At 42.5% G+C, this 18,630-nt stretch overlaps 1 protein-coding gene across 5 annotated transcripts in view; it reads right to left on the reverse strand.

Moving 5' to 3' along the window:
• The window catches only part of SLC12A8 (solute carrier family 12 member 8), a 68,040-nt gene that overhangs the window by 42,433 nt on the left and 6,977 nt on the right, over positions 1-18,630 (reverse strand). For all 5 annotated transcript variants that reach the window (XR_014564282.1, XM_083739226.1, XM_083739227.1 and 2 more), the window contains 4 exons: positions 17,387-17,620; positions 16,286-16,432; positions 11,291-11,482; positions 8,339-8,570 (listed from right to left, as the gene is read on the reverse strand). Coding sequence is in view for 4 of the 5 variants with exons in the window: in XM_083739226.1 (XP_083595352.1) it covers positions 8,339-8,570; positions 11,291-11,482; positions 16,286-16,432; positions 17,387-17,506 (691 nt within the window). In the remaining variant the exon portion in view is untranslated. The remainder of the gene's footprint in view (positions 1-8,338; positions 8,571-11,290; positions 11,483-16,285; positions 16,433-17,386; positions 17,621-18,630) is intronic.

Consider the following 18,630-nt stretch of genomic DNA (forward strand, 5'->3'; position numbering starts at 1 on the left):
TCTGACCCTCACTTTCCTCTACAGAACATGCAGAAACCACCTTCTTGACCGTTCAACCTACTATTGGTCTTGTCCACTCAATCCGCCAGAGCTTGTCATCACATGCAGGGGAAATGACTAACTCACCAAGGTTTTGAGACCCATAGGGTACCCTCACCTGGTTCAGCAAGCCAGTCGAAGCCGTTCCTGGGGTGTGGCCATTGTCACATGCTGACAGCTTCTAGGAGCCACAGGTGAGAGTTGAGTGCAGGGTGGGGACCAAAGGTGGACAAACTACCCCCAGAAGGTGCACGATGTGTCCCCCATCAAAGGTACTACCCCTTCCCTAAAACCCCACACACCTACCTGGGAATAAGCCCTACTGAATTCAATGGAACTATCTTTTGAGTAGACATGGTTAGGATTGCCACAACAGTAGCCATTAGCTACTTCAATAACTTTTGCAGCACAAGACCAGTAGGGCTACCCCCCTGGTAATTCATTAATTTTGAAAAGGAACACACAGGGAAGGAAATTGATTTGTAAATATCTGTTGATGGCTGAGACACGCACGTATATCCTGCAGTGTAAAAGACATTGAAAATTACATATATTTCTGCATCAGTGAACAAGGAAACAGAAGATGGACATGCTAAGTAAACCAACTGCAGAAGAACAGAAAAAACCAGCTGAAAGTGTGAAGGAATGGCTGAATGGGTTTGTTTGTTTGTTTGTTTGTTTGCTTGCTTGCTTGCTTGCTTGCTTGCTTGCTTGCTTGCTTGCTTACTGTTGTTTTGGCTTGTGCAAGGTTATAAATTTACCAAAATACATTCACCATCTGCACTAGTGCTTCTGAGCATCCACTTGCCTAGATTCCTTTGTTAATGATGTTTGCTGATTCTCAACTTTATCCAGTACAAAGAAAAAGGGGATAAGATAAAAATAGCATCTTTAGCATTACCATGTATGGCAAATGGTTACCAATTTGGTATAATCACGGAACATAAAACAAGCCAGATGTTCCTGTCCTAACTTTATCAGATATATAAATATCCAATTAAAAGTCCTAGCAAGAAACACAAAGAGAAACTTTTTTGCTCAAAAACAAAATGCCTGCAACATCAGTTTCTTCTTAAATCTTTCTTGTGAAACAAAACAATACCCAGCAACAACTAAATGTTGGAAATTATTAACAGATTTTGTCCAGAAGGAATAAAAAAGCCACCTACATTTTTTTTTATTTACATCCTTACATAGCTTTGTTTTAATAGGATTCCTAAAAAATAATTGACAAACAGGAAAATGGATGCCTCTGTGCAGAGTGGAAGGAATCACAGCCCAAAAGAATTACAGGGAAATGCTAGGATAATGAAAACTAGGGAATATTATTAGGAAGGACTCTTAACTTCTTTATTTCTATTTTGGTACTTTACTAAGAGTCCTTGAAAATGAATTGCAGGGCTGCCTACAGTATTTTTTGGGCTTGGTTTTGTACTTGGTTTAAAGAACACGCTTACAGGTCCTAATTAGAAATGCCAAGCTGCTTGAAATTTTGCAATTAGTCCCCTATGACCCAGTGGGAATTGGAACCCTTTCACCTTCCCAAAGTGTGAATATGAAAGAATACTACATATCCCACTAGGCTTTTATCTCGCATGATGCAAGCACACTAATATAAGATGGAAAAGAAATCTAGTCTTCTGCCCACTCCCATTTCCCACAGCAAAGGGTTTGGGTTTTCAAAGCAGGGGTTCCCATTGCAAAAGAAAGGGAGAGAGGATAAAATGATTTGCATAAGTTTGCATGTGAGGCTTTCTACGGATAGATGCTAATGTTTAAATTACCGTATTTTTTGCTCCATAACACTCACTTTTTTCCTCCTAGAAAGTAAGGGGAAATGTCTGTGCGTGTTATGGAGCGAATGCCTACGGATGGCGGGGGGATCTGCTGCAGTCGTGAGCAGAGGATCCATGGTTCCCCTTCCTTCCCTCCTCCGTGGCTCGCTTTGCTCGCTTTGAAACAGCAAAGCGGGAGAAGAGCCACTGAGTGGGGAGAAGAGAGGGACAGAGAGCCTGGTTACAAAGCACGGATCCACATGGATCCTCAGGATTTTGCACTGGGTCACCCCAAATTCACCATCAGATCACATAGCATGTCCATGGCTACAGCTTGCACCAAAAAAATCATGTTGCCTGGGGCCGCAGTGGTGCAAAAGCGTGGTTACAAAGCATGGATCCACATGGATCCTCAGGATTTTTGCATTGGGCTACCCCAAACTCACCGTCAGATCACATGTCTGTGGCCACAGCATGAACCACAAAAATCATACATCCACTGTTTCGTTTAGAATATTTTTTTTCTTGTTTTCCTCCTCTAAAAACTATGTGCGTGTTATGGTCGGGTACATGTTATAGAGCGAAAAATACGGTATATAACTTAAATAGAAATACAATTCATCTCACCATAGTGAGGGAGACTGCGACTAAGTGACCTATGTGCCTACTCTAGCACCTAACTCTCCACAGACCACATGCCTTACCCCAGGGCCAACCAGAGACGTTGTGTCGCTGTAGGGAAAATGTCCTGCCACCACCACATATGCCCCCTGCCAGCCCCATCACCACAACTGTTCCTGCACCACAACATCTGTCACACTGCAGCACAGCACCAAGGGCAACAGGGCTGTGCTGGTGGCCTCGGTGAAGCCCCGGTAGGCCTGGAAGCAGCACACCGGCAGGGGTGGGGCAGTCGGATCCGCCACCTGAAGCAAATGGCCTCGCCTCACCTGGCTGCCCCTGCTTACAGCCCCAGATCTGCATCCTTCTCGACTGTTTTTGCCTGGATAGAATGTATTTGCCAATGCTTTTTGCTTGCCTAGGTGGAAGATGGAGAGGGTCGCGTGAGTGAATTTACATTGCTTGCCGCATCCAGTTTTGCTCCTGGTCCTGCCCACCACTGGGCAAATGGCCACTGGAATGTGACTCTGGCTGACGAAGGTTCCCCACCCCTTCCTTAGTGTATAATGCAATATAGATTCTTGTACGACCTATCTCACAATGGAGAAGTTAGATCTAGCTCTGGCTTTCAGGTGCTGGGAAGCAAAAGAATTACGGGGGAAGGAAACCACATGCTTTTCCTTAAAAAATGAGTATCTAATACATTGGTGGGAAACCCTGTGGCTCTTCAGATATTTCTGCCCTACAATTGGGCTATGTGGGCTGGGTATGAATGGACTTGGAGCCACTGGTTCTCAACTCCTGGCTTACGATGAACAGATACAAATAGTTGTGTCCAATTTGGTAGAAAGGAGAATGTGCAGCTCGTATCCAGGCGCAAAGAAAGTTGCTTTGATCACAGTTCTCTCTTCTAGGAAGAAGAGATCTGGCTTTCTTTGTATCTGGTCCCTCTCTGTCAGCTTGCGCTTTGTCCCAAAAGTTTTTTTAACCTCAGAAAAATCCACTTTTTCACATGTGCCTAGGATTGTGAGGAACTCTGTCTCAAATTAAGCTATGATTGTTCTCCTCTGAAGTTTCCCCTCTTTTTATCTGTCTTCCTTTTCAAGCATAACCTCCAAACATCTGAATCTGAGCACCGTTAAAATGAATGCCCTACATACATTTGCACTGATATGTTCCAGAAGGGCATTTAGGGAGCAATCCTATCTCACGGCTAGGGAACGGGGGGAGGGGGGGCTGAATGGAATGAAAGGACCACCACGTTTGAAACCCTACTGTTCATGACAGCCAAGGCAAAGCGGGGATGGGCAGAGCTTTCCAAACCGTGTGTTGTGACACATTAGTGTGTCGGCTGCAGTGTGTAGGTGTGCCATGCAAATCCTCCCCTCGCTCCTTCTGGGGCTTGGAAGGGGTTAATTTAACCTCCAGTTTGCTGGTACTGTGTCGTGAAATGATGTGTGTCACCAACATGAAAAGTTAGAAAAGCTCGGGGAGGTGATTCTACGAAATTTTTGCTGTGTGAGCTGCAGGCTGTTGCAGTAGAAAGGTGCAGATCAGGACACTCGCTGGCTTAGGTTGTAGCAGACCCATGGCCAGCCCATCTCTACCCAACTGCCACTCCTTTTTTGAGGCTACAGCCGGTGGGAACACCATAAGCAATATCCTGTCAATAGTCCATGCTGTTGGTAGGCAAAGGGGAGAGCTGTGGTGGTGGAGACCCACTCACCAGCAGAACCTAGTGGAAATAAGCCTCCACTACTCCTAACCCTACCATCACCTGCACAGATAAGGGGTTAAGATTGTTTTGTAAGTCTGAGTTTGTGGGTGGGTTATGTTTTTGCTGCTGGTGGCAATTGTTGTAGGTCATATCTTCCACTTGAAGAACTCTGGGATTCACGTGATTGGCATTGCCTACTCCTCCCTGTGAATTGGACAGAAATGCAAGGCCTTCTGATTCATTTTCAGGAATCATCCCATTGTACCACTCCCAGTTCTGCAAAACCAGAACATCCTTAGGGATAAAATAATGTAAAAAGCTGCTAATATGTGTGCCCTTCAATAGCAACAGAGATCTCCTCAAGACAACTGCACAGACACTAAGAATAATGTATGCCATTTCACATTTAACAAGCTAATGTTTATCAGCTAGCTATCTACCAAAATCTACTTGTTCAGACAATATTTTCCCACTTAGGATGGTGACTATGAATAGGCCTCAAGCTCCCATCCTGACCCCACTGCAAGGAAAAGTGACTGAACTGAGAATTACTACATTCAATCCCCTACCCCCAAAATCCTTGGAGACAAAGCACACTCTTTAGAAAGTTTAATCTTGTAGGGCCTAATATCTCCCTGGTCAATTACTCATTTCTCCTCTTATTCAAGGAAGAAGAGAAGAAAATGCATACATTTGAGGTCTGCTACTGATCTCTTCCAAATGACAATCCTGGGGGAATGAGGGTGAAATGAAATATACTGTCCAGAAAGACCCACAAAGACACCAGAACTTTATGCTCTGTGGAAAAGATGCAGCTGTTTTAATGTGACCTAGCAACAAAATCAAACAGGAGTTCTTTCCAGGATTATACAATGTAGAGAGATTATTTTAGGGAAGAATTTATACAGGAGGATGGGAACCCCATCTGAGAAAACCCTCTAAATGTAAAAATGTGTCTCTGCCTTGAAATTCTAAAAATAAAAGCAACAAGGGGAAGGAAGTGACTGAACACTGGGATAATATTGGTGTGTATGTGTGTGTGTGTGCAGTTGAGGAAATGGGAGTGATACAGCAAGGAAACTCCACCCAAGCATAATCACGTAGTAGAATTCATTTGAGAACCAAAAGGAAGGTGTACACAAGTCTGGATGTGAGGTTCCCCCCGCCCCTAGAAAGTTTAAAAGGGGAGATCTTTTAAAATAAGATGATTGTAATGAGTAATTCTAATATGTGTTAAAATATGTTTTGTCTTTCTGTGACACCCTAAGAGCTTGGTGAAAGCTCTTTTAAAAGCCTAATTACTATTGGTTTTATATTTTTAAGAGCAGTATAGTTAATACTTATTAGTATTTCCTAAGGAGGCTGATACTTGTAAATTTAATGTTCTAGTTACAAGTGGAGAGACCATGATGCAGCAAAACAAATGATTTCACTTAACTGAAACTTGAATGGTTAGAACACACCTATATTCTAAAAAATGTCAGTATCAGATTCCATTGTTTTGCATCCTCACATTGATTATCATTCCCATTAGATCCCTATATAAAATTCTCAATTATCTGATTGCATTCTAAATCACATCAACGCTCCTGGGAGAAGTTTCCATATGGACTTGCTTAAAGTACGACAGCAGCAAACTACTAATAATGTATTAAAAGCTCAGAATAATTATTGGGGGGCAAGATGTTACATGCAAATAGTATTGAGGCTAGACAGCAATCGCTTGCACAGCTGCAGTAGCTAATGTTATTTTTAGCATTTATTGACCATTTGTCTTTGTTAGAAAAGAACTCTTTAAAAAAAACTATGTCGATTTATTAAGTGCCTTTGAAATTCATGAGGCTCAGAGGGGAATGCATATCCACCCTTACACACACACACACACACACACACACACACACTTAAGAATGCTGCCACTTTTCAAACACACATTCTGAGCACAATCTTTTTAATGCCCAGTTTATTCAGAGCTCAGTTACCACACAGAGGACATCTGCAGTAGTGCAAGACATTCCAAGTAAAGTTTATATGAGTAATTAAAAGGAGGGAGGGACTCGCATACAAAAAAAGCACTGGAAACTACAGAGAGCTACATTTCTGAAAAAGTAGAACAAGTGAGATATTTTATTATTTTGTGTGTCATGCATAACGTGCTAATTCTTCCATCTCTTACCTCAGCAGCACATGCTGACATTTTAACCGAGAAATGGGTCTCTTTCCTATCAGAAACCCTAACCCAAATCTGAGATGTGTGAGAAATGACGATTTATTTAGTAACGAAAGGCCAGGTGCTGTGAACATGTTCAGATACTATTTTGACTTGTGATGATTACTCAGAGAGGAGGGGAACTATGTATTTTGCTCCTTTGAGGATATAAAAGTTTATTTATTTATGATTGCATTTATATTTCACCTAAGTCCAACTGTGTACAATAAGGCTTACCGAAAATATGTGCAGAATCAGAGCTTCAGCAATCACCAACCCCAGCAGCCTTTCACCCAAACTGTCAGGTAATTGCAAAACTCACACCTGTTCTTATAATTTGGACTCATTAAACACGACTGCAAAAATGTTAGGACCTTTGCAAAGTGAATCGTTTTCCTGTGCTGGTCTCCAACCTTTAACTTCAATGCAGATTTTACAAATAAAAGCTACACCAAAGAAAGAAAGAAAGAAAGAAAGAAAGAAAGAAAGAAAGAAAGAAAGCAGCGGGATAACAAAAAATGAATCTAAAGTGACACCTTCTGTTTGGTTGTGCAACTACATATAATTTTATGTACTTAAATTTAACAGTGTGATCAAGAACAAATCACACTAAAGATTCTTATTTGTGCCATCGTTCACAGCATGCATCTCTTTAAAATATGTAACGGTGATTAAGTATTATTCTACTTCGCTTTATGTAGCCAATTTCATGGTAAAATAAAAAGAAACTTCAACTGCACAAATGGGAAGGTTCTCCCGTTCTTAATAGGATACTATAAGCAACATGATGAGCAATACTAGGTACATTAGCTATCTTGGGTAGTTTTATGGGATTGGTCAGGCAATAAATATATGCAAGTCAAAATGCATTTGAAGTAGCAAAGAGGTGAAGATCTTTAAACATAAGGGGTTTTTAGGTAAAAATACGAAACTCATGGACACAGCAACTAATAAACATAGAATTCCATGGAACTCCCTCAAACAGCTGTAAAGGGGTCTAGCAACTGGGGGGAAAAGTCCATTGCTTGAGGTCTCCTCATGGTGGTAGAAGTTCTAAGCCATTAAGGAAAATGGTCCCTCAGGGATGCAGCTGTATGACAGCATGTGAGGGACTTCTTGATACTGTTGCTCCCATTTTCTGACCCCCAGCCTGCCTCTTGTGCATCTAGCTGCAACTTCAGAGAAATTAAGAAGACATGCAAAAGTGCACCGTTTTCCAAACAAATTTTGGAAACATTTGATCACGGTTCATCCTCTGTTCATGATTTTACTGGTTGTACTGTTCTTTTAGTGAGCCATTATTTATGTATCATATTTTAACTCATTTTTATTATGATGGAGCACACCCTAGAACCTTTGATCAAGGGTGGGTAATAAATACAGTGGTACCTCAGGTTAAGAACTTAATTCGTTCTGGAGGTCCAGTGATAACCTGAAACTGTTCTTAACCTGAAGCACTACTTTAAGCTAATGGGGCTCCCGCTGCCGCTGCACCACCGCTGCACAATTTCTGTTCTCATCCTGAAGCAAAGTTCTTAACCCGAGGTAATATTTCTGGGTTCGTGGAGTCTGAAGCGTATGTAACCTGAAGCGTATGTAACCCAAGGTACCACTGTACAGTGGAACCTTGGTTTTCGGACGCCTTGGAGAAGTTAGATCTAACATAACTCGAACATTTCGGCTCCTGAACGCCGAAAACCCGGAAGTTAAAGTTTTCCGGCTTCCAAAAAATGTTCAAAAACCATAAGTAAGTGTTCTGGTTTTCAAACGTTTTTCAGAAGCCAAACGTCCGATACGGCTATTGTTTCTGGGGCGCCTGTTGGCTATTGTTTCTGGGGCGCCTGCACCAATCGGAAGCTGCACCTTGGTTTTCGAACGTTTTGGAAGTCAAAAGGACTTCCGGAACAGATTACATTCAAGAACCAAGGTACCACTGCATGTCCAATAGGTAAGTAGATAAATAAACAATACCAAATTTACCTGGATCCAGGTGTGTGAAAGATCCAATGACAAAATCCAGTGTGGAAACAGCCAGTAGGAAGAGAAGCAGCAGCTGGAGACGGATTATCCATTTCACACCGGCAAGGTTAATTCCAAGCAAACCCAGCAGCACAGCAAGTGAGATGCCCCTTATGGCCCAAATGTTACTGAAGCCCAGGAGTTCAGAGATACTTTCAGAAAATCCTGTAATGTACATAGCACCTGCAACACACTGAAAAATACTTCCAGTTACGAAACTGCTAAGTAGTATGTTACAAGCCATATAAACTGGAGGATGCAGAAGATTTTATTTCTTTTTCTTGGCCTGCAAGTGGACCCTTGTGGCAGCTTAAAATGTCAGAAAAACAAACAAACAATAAAATGGGTATAAAACAAACTCTGTAAATAAATAAAAATAAAATATATAGCTTACAGTTATTAAAAAAACAATGTGGTATTTAGCAGCATAATGGGCGATAGAAAATGGCCCGGTCCAGTTAAGGCAGCCACCTGACTCAACCTTCTAATATCTGCTGTAATAAAAACATTTCCACTAATTTCCAGGAAGCAAGAACAGAACAAGCCTAGTAAAACCACATTGGGGAAGAAGTTGCAAAGAAAGGGAGTTAATGCTAAAAGAAGATTATCTTCAACAGGGGTTTTGAACCTTTTTGGGTCCATAGGCCAGATCCTCCCATTCTGAATTTGACAGGTGGGTGGGGCAGTGGCCTCTCAGCAAACAGGAGGCGCTGCTGGTCTCCTTCCAACCCTAGCGATGAAATGGGGGGACTGCCCTCAGGGGTCTCCTGGGCTCTACACCAGTCTTCAACCGTAGGGTAATATTGATTTGTTTCCTTGCCCTTGTTTCCACTCCCTGCTTCTTCCCTTGCCGATGGGGCAGGCACATTTTGTGGTCCGCCTCAGGCACAACCATCTATTGGGCCGGCCCTGAAATACTGTGTAAATATATCGTTACATAATTTTGTTACTGGATGGCATTGGATTTAGTTGTATCTGAGTGGAGTTTCCTTTTGCTGTTCTGCTCTTTTTGAGAGAGGCAATAGAGTTCCTCTCTAGCTTCCTGACTGGCATGTCCTCTATACCAGGCATACTACCAGACTTTTAGAAGACATCTGAAGGCAGCCCTGTTTAGAGAAGCTTTGAATGTGTGACACACTATTGTACTTTAATATTCTGTTGGAAGCCGCCCAGGCAGATGGGCGGGGTATAAATAAATTATTATTATTATTATTATTATTATTATTATTATTATTATTATTGACAAACTCGGCTCTCTAGATGTTTTGGGACTAAAACTCCCATCATCCCTGACCACTGGTCCTGTTAGCTATGGATGGTGGGAGTTGTAGTCCCAAAACATCTGGCGAGCCATGTTTGCCTATGCCTGCTGTATACCAACCATGATAAGTACCTATTTATTACATTGGCTCATTTTTTATAGTTATCACTCAGTGACCTCATTCAAATATCACCCTAAGCCAGCCTTCTCCCAACATGCCCCCTCCAGATGTTTTGGACTACAGCTCTCATCGTCCCTGATCATTGGGCTCTGCTGGCTGGGAATGATTGGAGACGTAGTCCAAAACAATCTAGACAGCACCAAGAGGGGGGAGGTTGCCCTAAACTAAAGATTGCATGATATGAATGAGTCAGAACAAGTCACAGTGAGCACTAAGCTTGCCTCCTCCTCCGCTCCCTAATCTCTCTCCTCCTCTGGTACAGCTACAGGGAGGAGTTTGGTTTTTCCTTAACCACAGCTTGTCCATCATCCATACCAACAAAGTGCGGTTAAAGTTATCTATGGTTTGTTTGACCTGTCATCCAATTTGAATAGCTATACTTGGACCTTCTAAAAGCTAGAAATAATAACTGCTGTCATGTAGTGAATGAGTTCAATGAATGAGGCCAGGATGGACCTTTTCTGTCAAAAGACTCAAGCTATGGACAAATTGCCATCACCTTAGGAATTTCTACTTCAAAATGATGTCTACATTGATGGAATATAGTTCATAGGCACCATGTTCCTCGAGCTGGTTCCTTGCCCAGAACCTTTTGTGGACTAAAATTAACAAATCACAAGTGCTGAACTGGATAATTCCAAAGATCTTAAAAGCTTGTGGCAAGCTGGTCAAGTATTTCTTAAACAGAAACTGTAAGAGTGTGAAAAAGTGGGAAAGGCAACCTAAAATACAATCACATGTATAAATGAAGGAATGATATAATAGTATGTAATTATTAAACATTATTATGGAGGCCTCACAAATGAATTAAAATAAGAATGATTTTTATAATCATATAATCATGACACAAAATCATTTCTTTATATAGCTGGTCAGGGCAGTTTGATTGGAGTCACAAAGCGGGCTTGATTTATTTATTTTATACTGATTTTCAGCTGTCTTGGGTATCAGTGTCATACTTGGGTAATTCCAAAGCGCTCCTGGCCTAAATTTGGTTCTAAGCTCTTAAAATACCTCACAAGCAAGTAACAAATGTGGCACACTCATCCGCTGTGCGGCAGTAATAAGAAATAAATGTTAAGCCACCTAAATTCCTCCCCAGCAGCCCCCAAATCTTGGGAGCCACATTTCCCTTTGAGGTGTTTGTTTAGCTCTCCAGCACAGCAAATGGCACCCAGGACTTGGACTTACGTTAAAAAGCATTCCCAGTGTAGAACTTTGATCTAGCATTAGCCACGTTTCTGTTCCAATACAGGCAATTACAAATCTATTCATAACATAACAGATACATAACAGAGTTTTCATAATTTTTGCAATTGCACAATTTCTACTGAATATTTAAAAAATCTTCTTCAGTAGCATAATATAAACTATGGGGTTTGTATATCATTGCCTCAAGCAAAGAAAAGGAAAGGTGACTGGAGACACACACACACAAAGTAATTTATTTAAAAAGAAGTTGCATTCCTACCTGACCAAAAATATAGAGGAGGCCAATGGTCCCCCCAACTTGACCTCCAAGGACAGTAGAAATCATTGAGTAGACTCCTCCACTTCCAATGCTGCAGCGTTCACAAACCCCAATGCCAGACAAGACCGTTACTAAGGCCACCAGGATGACAATGGACACCAAAAACATGCCCATTAAAATACCGGTGTTTCCCTGAAATGGAAGGAAAAAGAAAAGGTTGAAATTTAAAAGAAGAAAGAGATGCATAGATTTAGTAGCCAAATATAGGCAATTTGGTACCCTCTGGATGTTGTTGTATAAAAATGGGCATATATGTGTGTGTGTGTATGATTTGAAGGTCTACATTTCAAAAATATTTCAAGGCACACACTTACCTTTGTTTTGCTTGCTACAAAAGAATGCAATGCATTTGTACTTCATCTAAGCCAAAGTGTCTTGCTTACCACTGTCAAAACATTAGGAAGTTTACATGAAAGCAGCAGGAAGAAGGTATGTGGTTTCTTAGAACTTAACACTTGAACTCAACTCTACTGCAAATCACTCCAATGTCTAAAAAAAGCAACGTAGGAGGACTGGTATGTTGTACATGATTTTCTAAGAAATACAAGGTACCACAAGGCTCTGAGATGGGCTAACAGTGCTCATATCTTTCACAAAAACATGCGTATAAAATAACAACTGACAGGACTACTACATTAAGGGGATTTCTAATGCATCTCTTTACAAAAAGCAGAAGCCAGGCCTTATATTCTTCTGTTTTCACAGCTTTTAGCATATGAACCCAGTCAGAAGGCCTTCAAATGTTATCAGCATGCAGATGCTAAATAAAAAAGTGACCTCTTAAGCATTTCTTCTGAGCTTTAGAGGTCCCTATTGTGAACAAACTCCAGCATTTTGCTTCCTTCGTGCCATCTTCAAAGCACTCTGTGTGCTGCTCTTATCCCACAGGCATTGTGTTCCTTCCTGCTATGACTTCTCAAGGAAGGGCAGTGGCTTTTAGGTTCTCTTGCTTACTAATTATTGCTTTGTGCAGAACATGTTAGGCTATGCTTGTGCCATCGGCGTTTCCAAATAGCACCCACTGTCCTGGCTAGTTTGAAGATATTTAGTATACACAAAACTGATAGTGCTTTTGTTTTGTTTATTTTGCTTAACAACTGATGCAAAGCTAGAACAATGCTTTCCTTTTAGAAAAAAATATAGCTGTGTAGGGAGGCTTGTATGCTAGCAGATGTCTGCATGCTGAGTCCTGGCTCCAGTTCCCCTTGGTCTGATGCAACTGCCATCAAAACCAGCAGGATTCCAAACTGAAACTGCACTTCATGAAGGCTACAACATTCTGGATACATATCAAGCTAGTTAGAGGAGCAGGCGAGGAGAGATAGGAAATGAGATTCTGAGGAAACAGCAGCATCCAATTTCTAGTTTTGATGAGAAATGAATGAATGGACCCTCAGATCAGATAATCACTACTAGTAAGTTTGTGATAGTGCAAGAACAGAAGGTGCAAAAGGTAGCAGGAGGCTTCTACAGGTCCATGGGTAATGCCGGTGGAAAAACAAAAGACGCCCTCAACACAAATCTAAAAAAGTAGTATAAACACTGGCAACTGGGAAACACTGGCCTGTGAGCATTCCAACTGGAGGATAAAGGTAAAGGTAAAGGACCCGTGACAGTTAAGTCTAGTCGCAGACGACTCTGGGGTTGCGGCGCTCATCTCGCTTTACAGGCCGAGGGAGCTGGCGTTTGCCCGCAGACAGTTTTTCTGGGTCATGTGGTCAGCATGACTAAGCCGCTTCTGGTGCAACGGAACACCGAAACCAGAGCTGTGCACAGAAACACCGTTTACCTTCCTGTCAGAGCGGTATCTATTTATCTACTTGCACTTTTTGGCATGCTTTCGAACTGATAGTTCGAACTGTGCTTTCGAACTGCAACGGGAGCTCACCCCATCGCGGGGATTCGAACTGCCGACCTTCTGATCAGCAAGCCCAAGAGGCTCAGTGGTTTAGACCACAGTGCCACCCGCGTCCCACTTGGAGGATAGCTTCTACCAAAAGCATCATGGACTTTGAAGAAGCACAAACTCAGAACAAAAGGGAGAAGTGAGCTGAGAGGAAGGCACGTTTGGCAAATCCTCACCATGATCAACTCACGCCAGGAAACCTATGTCCCCACTGTGGAAGGATGTGCAGATCCAGAACTGGCCTCCACAGTCACTTACGGACACACCGTGAAGACCATATTAATGGAAGACAATCTAATTCGGCTACAAGTGATCGTCAAAGAGAAGAAAGAAAGAGAAAGATGTGTGACATTGCACAAACTCTATGGGACAAGCTATAAGCAGCTGAACTTTCACAGGCAAGCTTAAGCAAAACCCAGTGTGATATAGGGGCTAGAATGCTGATCTTGGAACCAGCCTCAAATTCCTACTCAGCTGTGTAACTCACTAAATGGCTGTGGGCATGTCCCTGTCTCCCTATCTAATGTAATATGCCAGGGTTGTTGTGAGTGTAAAATGCTTTCCCAGTCTCCTTTGGGATAGGGCAGGATACAAACATAACAAGGTGGGTCGAGAGATTGAATGGCAACAGCATGGTATCTACACATCTAGCAAAACTAACTCAGGCATAGAAGCAGAAGGTCAGAATACCAAGAACTTAATTTGTGCACTAGCTGATTTTCTGAATCCTTTGCTAAAACCAAAATAATTTCCATGAGTACTGACAGAGACCACATCCCTAAATAGTAAAAGAGCTGGGAAATATCCAGCTCTTATTTGAAGAACACATAGTGGCTGAAAATAAATCTTTTTTTTTACTGCTGCCCTGGTACCTGTTTAATAATATCATCCAGTGATTATATTCTGTCTCCTCCAGCCCGTAGGCAGATGCCAATGAAACCCAGTTTGTTCCCCATCAACAGCTCAAGGACCACTTAGCCATTTGTTGCCTGTAGGCTTTTATTATTTCATTATTATTTGATTTATTACCTGCCCTTCACACCAGCAGGTCCCAGGGTGGGTTACAACAATATGCATTCAAGGTCCTCTTGCTGTGCAATTTGTAAATATTTGTTTAAACTCTCTGTCTCTTTTAAAAAAAAATTCTCAATTTTAACAATTTAATTTTAAATTCTAATCCAATCCACTTTCCAAATCCAATCTTCACAATGCATACACGCATTCACTCTCAGTAGAAATTTTACACCACTGAGGAGCTTTAGCAAAGGAGAAAGATTTTAAGCAATTAAATAATTGCCACAATGGGTCAGGGTTTCCACTCTTCTAAGTTTAAAGTACAGTTCATGCATAACTGTTCATAATATAGTCGTCCCTTGGAAGTTGAAGGGAATCTGTTCTGGAAGTCTGTTCAACTTCTGAAACGTTCGGAAACCAAGGCGAGGCTTCTGATTGGCTGCAGGAAGCTCCTGCAGCCAATCAGAAGCTGCTGAAGCCCCGTCAGACGTTCATCTTCCAAAAGAACGTTTGAAAACCGGAACACTCACTTTCAGTTTTCAATCGTTCGGCAGCCAAAACGTTCGATTCCCAAGGCGTTCGGTAGCTGAGCTACAACTGTATAACTGTTATCAACATATTTTAAAAACCTCAATAAATTTGGTATAAGGACAATGAAAGAGGGTGTTAGTTCCAGCTGGGCAGAAGGAGTGCTGCTTACAACCATCACTTCAAACTACACTATGTTCTTTCAGTAGAGCTTGGAGGAACATGAGGGAGGGCGTGTAACTATGGCAACATGTGTTACCTGAACATTTATATTTGATCAGCTTCCCTGTAAATAGCCCAAGCTACTATTTTATTTTATTTTGACATAAAGGGAGAGAAATTAACAAAGCCATAGGAACCCAAGTATATTTTAAGCAAGTAATTTTGTGGGCTTTAAAGAGCTGATAAAATAAAATTTAAATCTGGTCTATGCCAATAGGGATTGCAAGCTGTAGTCCTAAGGAGCTTACTTGGAACCAAGTCCTGCTGCAATCAGTTGAACTCAGATGAGCTCCAAGTGATTTCAGCAGAACTTACTTCGAAGTAACCAACAATCTGCAGCAGGCTGTAAGAGGACCAGAATGACTGCTGCACCAGCAAAAAGCCAGACCCAGTGGTATGGAGGAGTACCTCAAATCAAACCAGGATGTTGCACAAGCAGTGCCTGTTTCTACCATAATACAACACAGGGCAAAGTGATTGGGGATGCGCCAACCTAAATACATTCTGGCCACCTAAGCACCCAGCTGTGCCAAGGTAGAACCACATGCTAAATATTTGGTAATAATAACAGGATTGTCAACCTAGAAGAATAGCTTTTGCACCATGTGGAAGGCATGGTATGCTGCTGCTGCAGTCAGTATAAGCCACTTTCTGCTCCATCACAGCTTCCCACATTTCATCAGGAGGTGGAAGGATCAAAAGGTCATCTAGCCAAATCATCTTGTTACCACTTGTGACTAAAAAGGATCAATCCCTACAACAGTGTGGTCCAAACAGAGGCCGAGAGCACCAAATACTATGCAAATTTCTCCACATGATCAGAGAATGTAATCAGGTTGGCCTGCAGGGCAAAATGTTGACTTGACACCAAAGCAGACTGGTTTAAAATTATTTGCTCTCATTATAGTCTTAACTGGGCTGGATTGGGCTGTTTGCCAGTGCTTCGGTTATATCTCCCATTTGCTTGCGTGTGTGTGTGTGTGTGTGTGTGTGTGTGTGTGTTTTGTGTGTCAGCAAGCTGCTTAAAAAACAGGCACACCATAGCTGGAGGTTGGATATGTGATGAAGGCTATGCGGATGAATATGCATTCAGCAGCTATTACAGAAGAGATGGTGGAAAGACCTAAAGATGCATAAGGCAAAAGAATGGTCGCCAGCACACAAGCTTTCAGTACTAATTTAAATGCAATACCTTAAGGACATCAAAACCGATTCCAAGACAAATCAACAGCTGTATGGCTTGTCATTTAGTTCCCCATACTTACCACCAGCCACCCTGTCCTCAGAAAGAGAACTACTCCAAAGATATTGATCATACAAGAGGTAAAGACTCCGTCCCAAGTGCCAAAGAGCACTGGTTCCCAAACAAAAAGGTGTATCTTCCACCAAGGTCTGTTGTGTGTCGGAGAACTCTGAATGAAAATAGGATTTAAAGGTTACGTTTGCTTTTTCATTTTGCTGGGCACCAGCAAAGAGGCACAAAGGGTCAGTACTAAAATACCTGCAAAATGTATGATTTAAGGATGACAGAGGGGAAGTGTCTGTGCATCTTATGAAGCGAATGTGTGGTCCCCGGGGTTGGTCGGGGGGGAACCCGGGCTTCCCCCGCCAGCCCCGCAAGCTCCGGGAGAAGCGGCAAAGCTGCACGCAGCAACGCCGCTTCCCCCCGACCTGTTTTGGGGGCTGGGGTTGGGGGAAGCTCGGGCTCCCCCCTCCCCCAAGCTCTGGGACCCGACCTGTTTTTGGGGCTGGGGGCAGGGGGAAGCCCGAGCATCCCTCACCCCAGCCCCAAAAACAGGTATTGGGGGGGGGGTTGGAATTCTCCCCCCCAAAAAAGTAGGTGCGCCTTATGGTCAGGTGCGCCTTATGGAGCGAAAAATACGGTAACAAGCATCTTCCTTGCAGGTTCCACATTATCCTTGACTCCCACACAAACCAAAAGTTATTACTGTAAGGACAAACAAGAATATGCAGCAGGTGGGAGATAATCATATAAACTAGCTCCTGTATACTCAATAAAGCCATGCCAAAGGACCACAAACTTCTCCTGCGTACTTCGTCCCCTGACAATTCTCACTTTTTATGCGAGTTTCTCTAATAAGGCAATGTGCCACAGCTTTTGATACCAATATTCAAGGTCGTTAATTTGGAGATTATTCCAATGCTTTGTAGCAATTGTGGCTCTTGCTACAAAGTGATTAATTATCAATGATCTACGGAGACTTTCAAACAAATAAATCACAATTTATATACACACTGTAAACTGAACACAAATCTGGACTCTTCTCAGAGCATTACTCCCACCACCTTGCAATGTTTCAGAATTCAGAACTCAGCTGTAGGGAACCAGGGCTTTTGCAACATACCTGTTGTGCTTCTTCGTGAAAAAGTTCTTGCACATATCCATCATTCCTCATGCTGGTGTTGCCCCTGGGCAAAAAGAGTCTGCCATTCACATTAAAGCTGTAGCTGGAGGGTGATGCCATAATGATAATGGAAGCCACGGGGCAGGGAACAGAGCTCAGTGTCAGCTATTATGCTCAAGTGAGTTCCTGCACAGATGAGGCATGCACAGCAGAGGCTTCATTGCTGTAGTTCACCTAGTTCAGAGAAAAGACAGAACAACTTACCATCACCTTCAGATGCAGGCGCAACAGTTTTATCACAAATTCATAGAACAGAAGAGTTGGAAGGGAACCCAAGGATCTTCTAGTCCAAACCCCTGCAATGCAGGAATCTCAACTACATCATACATGGCAGGTGGTCTGCCTACCTCTGCTTAAAAGTCTCCAAGGAAGGAGAGCCCACCACCTCTCGCGGGAGTCTGATTCACTGTCAAACAGCTCTTACTGTCAGAAAGTTCTTCCTGCTGCTTAGTCGGAATCTCCTTTCTTGTAACTTGAATCCATTGGTTTGGTTCCTAGCCTCCAGAGCAGGAGAAAACAAGCTTCCTCCATCTTCCGTGTGACATCCCTTTAGATATTTGAAGATGGCTATCTCAGTCTCCTCTTATCCAGGCTAAACATATGCAACTCCCTCAACTGTTCCTCTTAAGGCTTGGTTTCCAGACCCTTGATCATCTTGGTCTCCTACCTCTACACACATTCCAAGCTTGTCAACATCCTTCTTAAACTGTGGTGCCTAGAACTGGACAGAGAACTCTAGGTGGGGTCTGACCAAGGCAGAATACACGGGGTAGGTGGGGGCTGGAATAATAACATCAGAATGTAGCAAAAACTTGTGTACCATAGCAAGGATGACAACGCAAATACTAGACCTGGCTTTGCTTTTCCCAGGTGTGCTGTTTGATTTCCCCAACTCCTTACAATGCCAGCACTTTAACATCAGAAGCACCTAGAACTGAAAAGGAAAGGTTTGCTGGACAGGCAACTCTTGTCTCATCCTTCCCCATGCTGGTTGGCGGGAGAAAGGGGAGAAATATAGTGCTCACAATGTCTATGAGAGGATGTAGAGGCAAGATGGGTCTTCGAGAATCCACATTGTGGTATACAAAAGCAGGATTATCTTCCTGACCTTCCCACTACAGACTCCCAATTCATCTGCACCTTGATGTTCAGAATCTAGCTGGCACCACTGTCCAAGCTCAGTA

Source organism: Podarcis gaigeae (assembly GCF_964106915.1).
Source record: "Podarcis gaigeae genome assembly, chromosome: 1".
NCBI classification, from domain to species: domain Eukaryota; kingdom Metazoa; phylum Chordata; class Lepidosauria; order Squamata; family Lacertidae; genus Podarcis; species Podarcis gaigeae.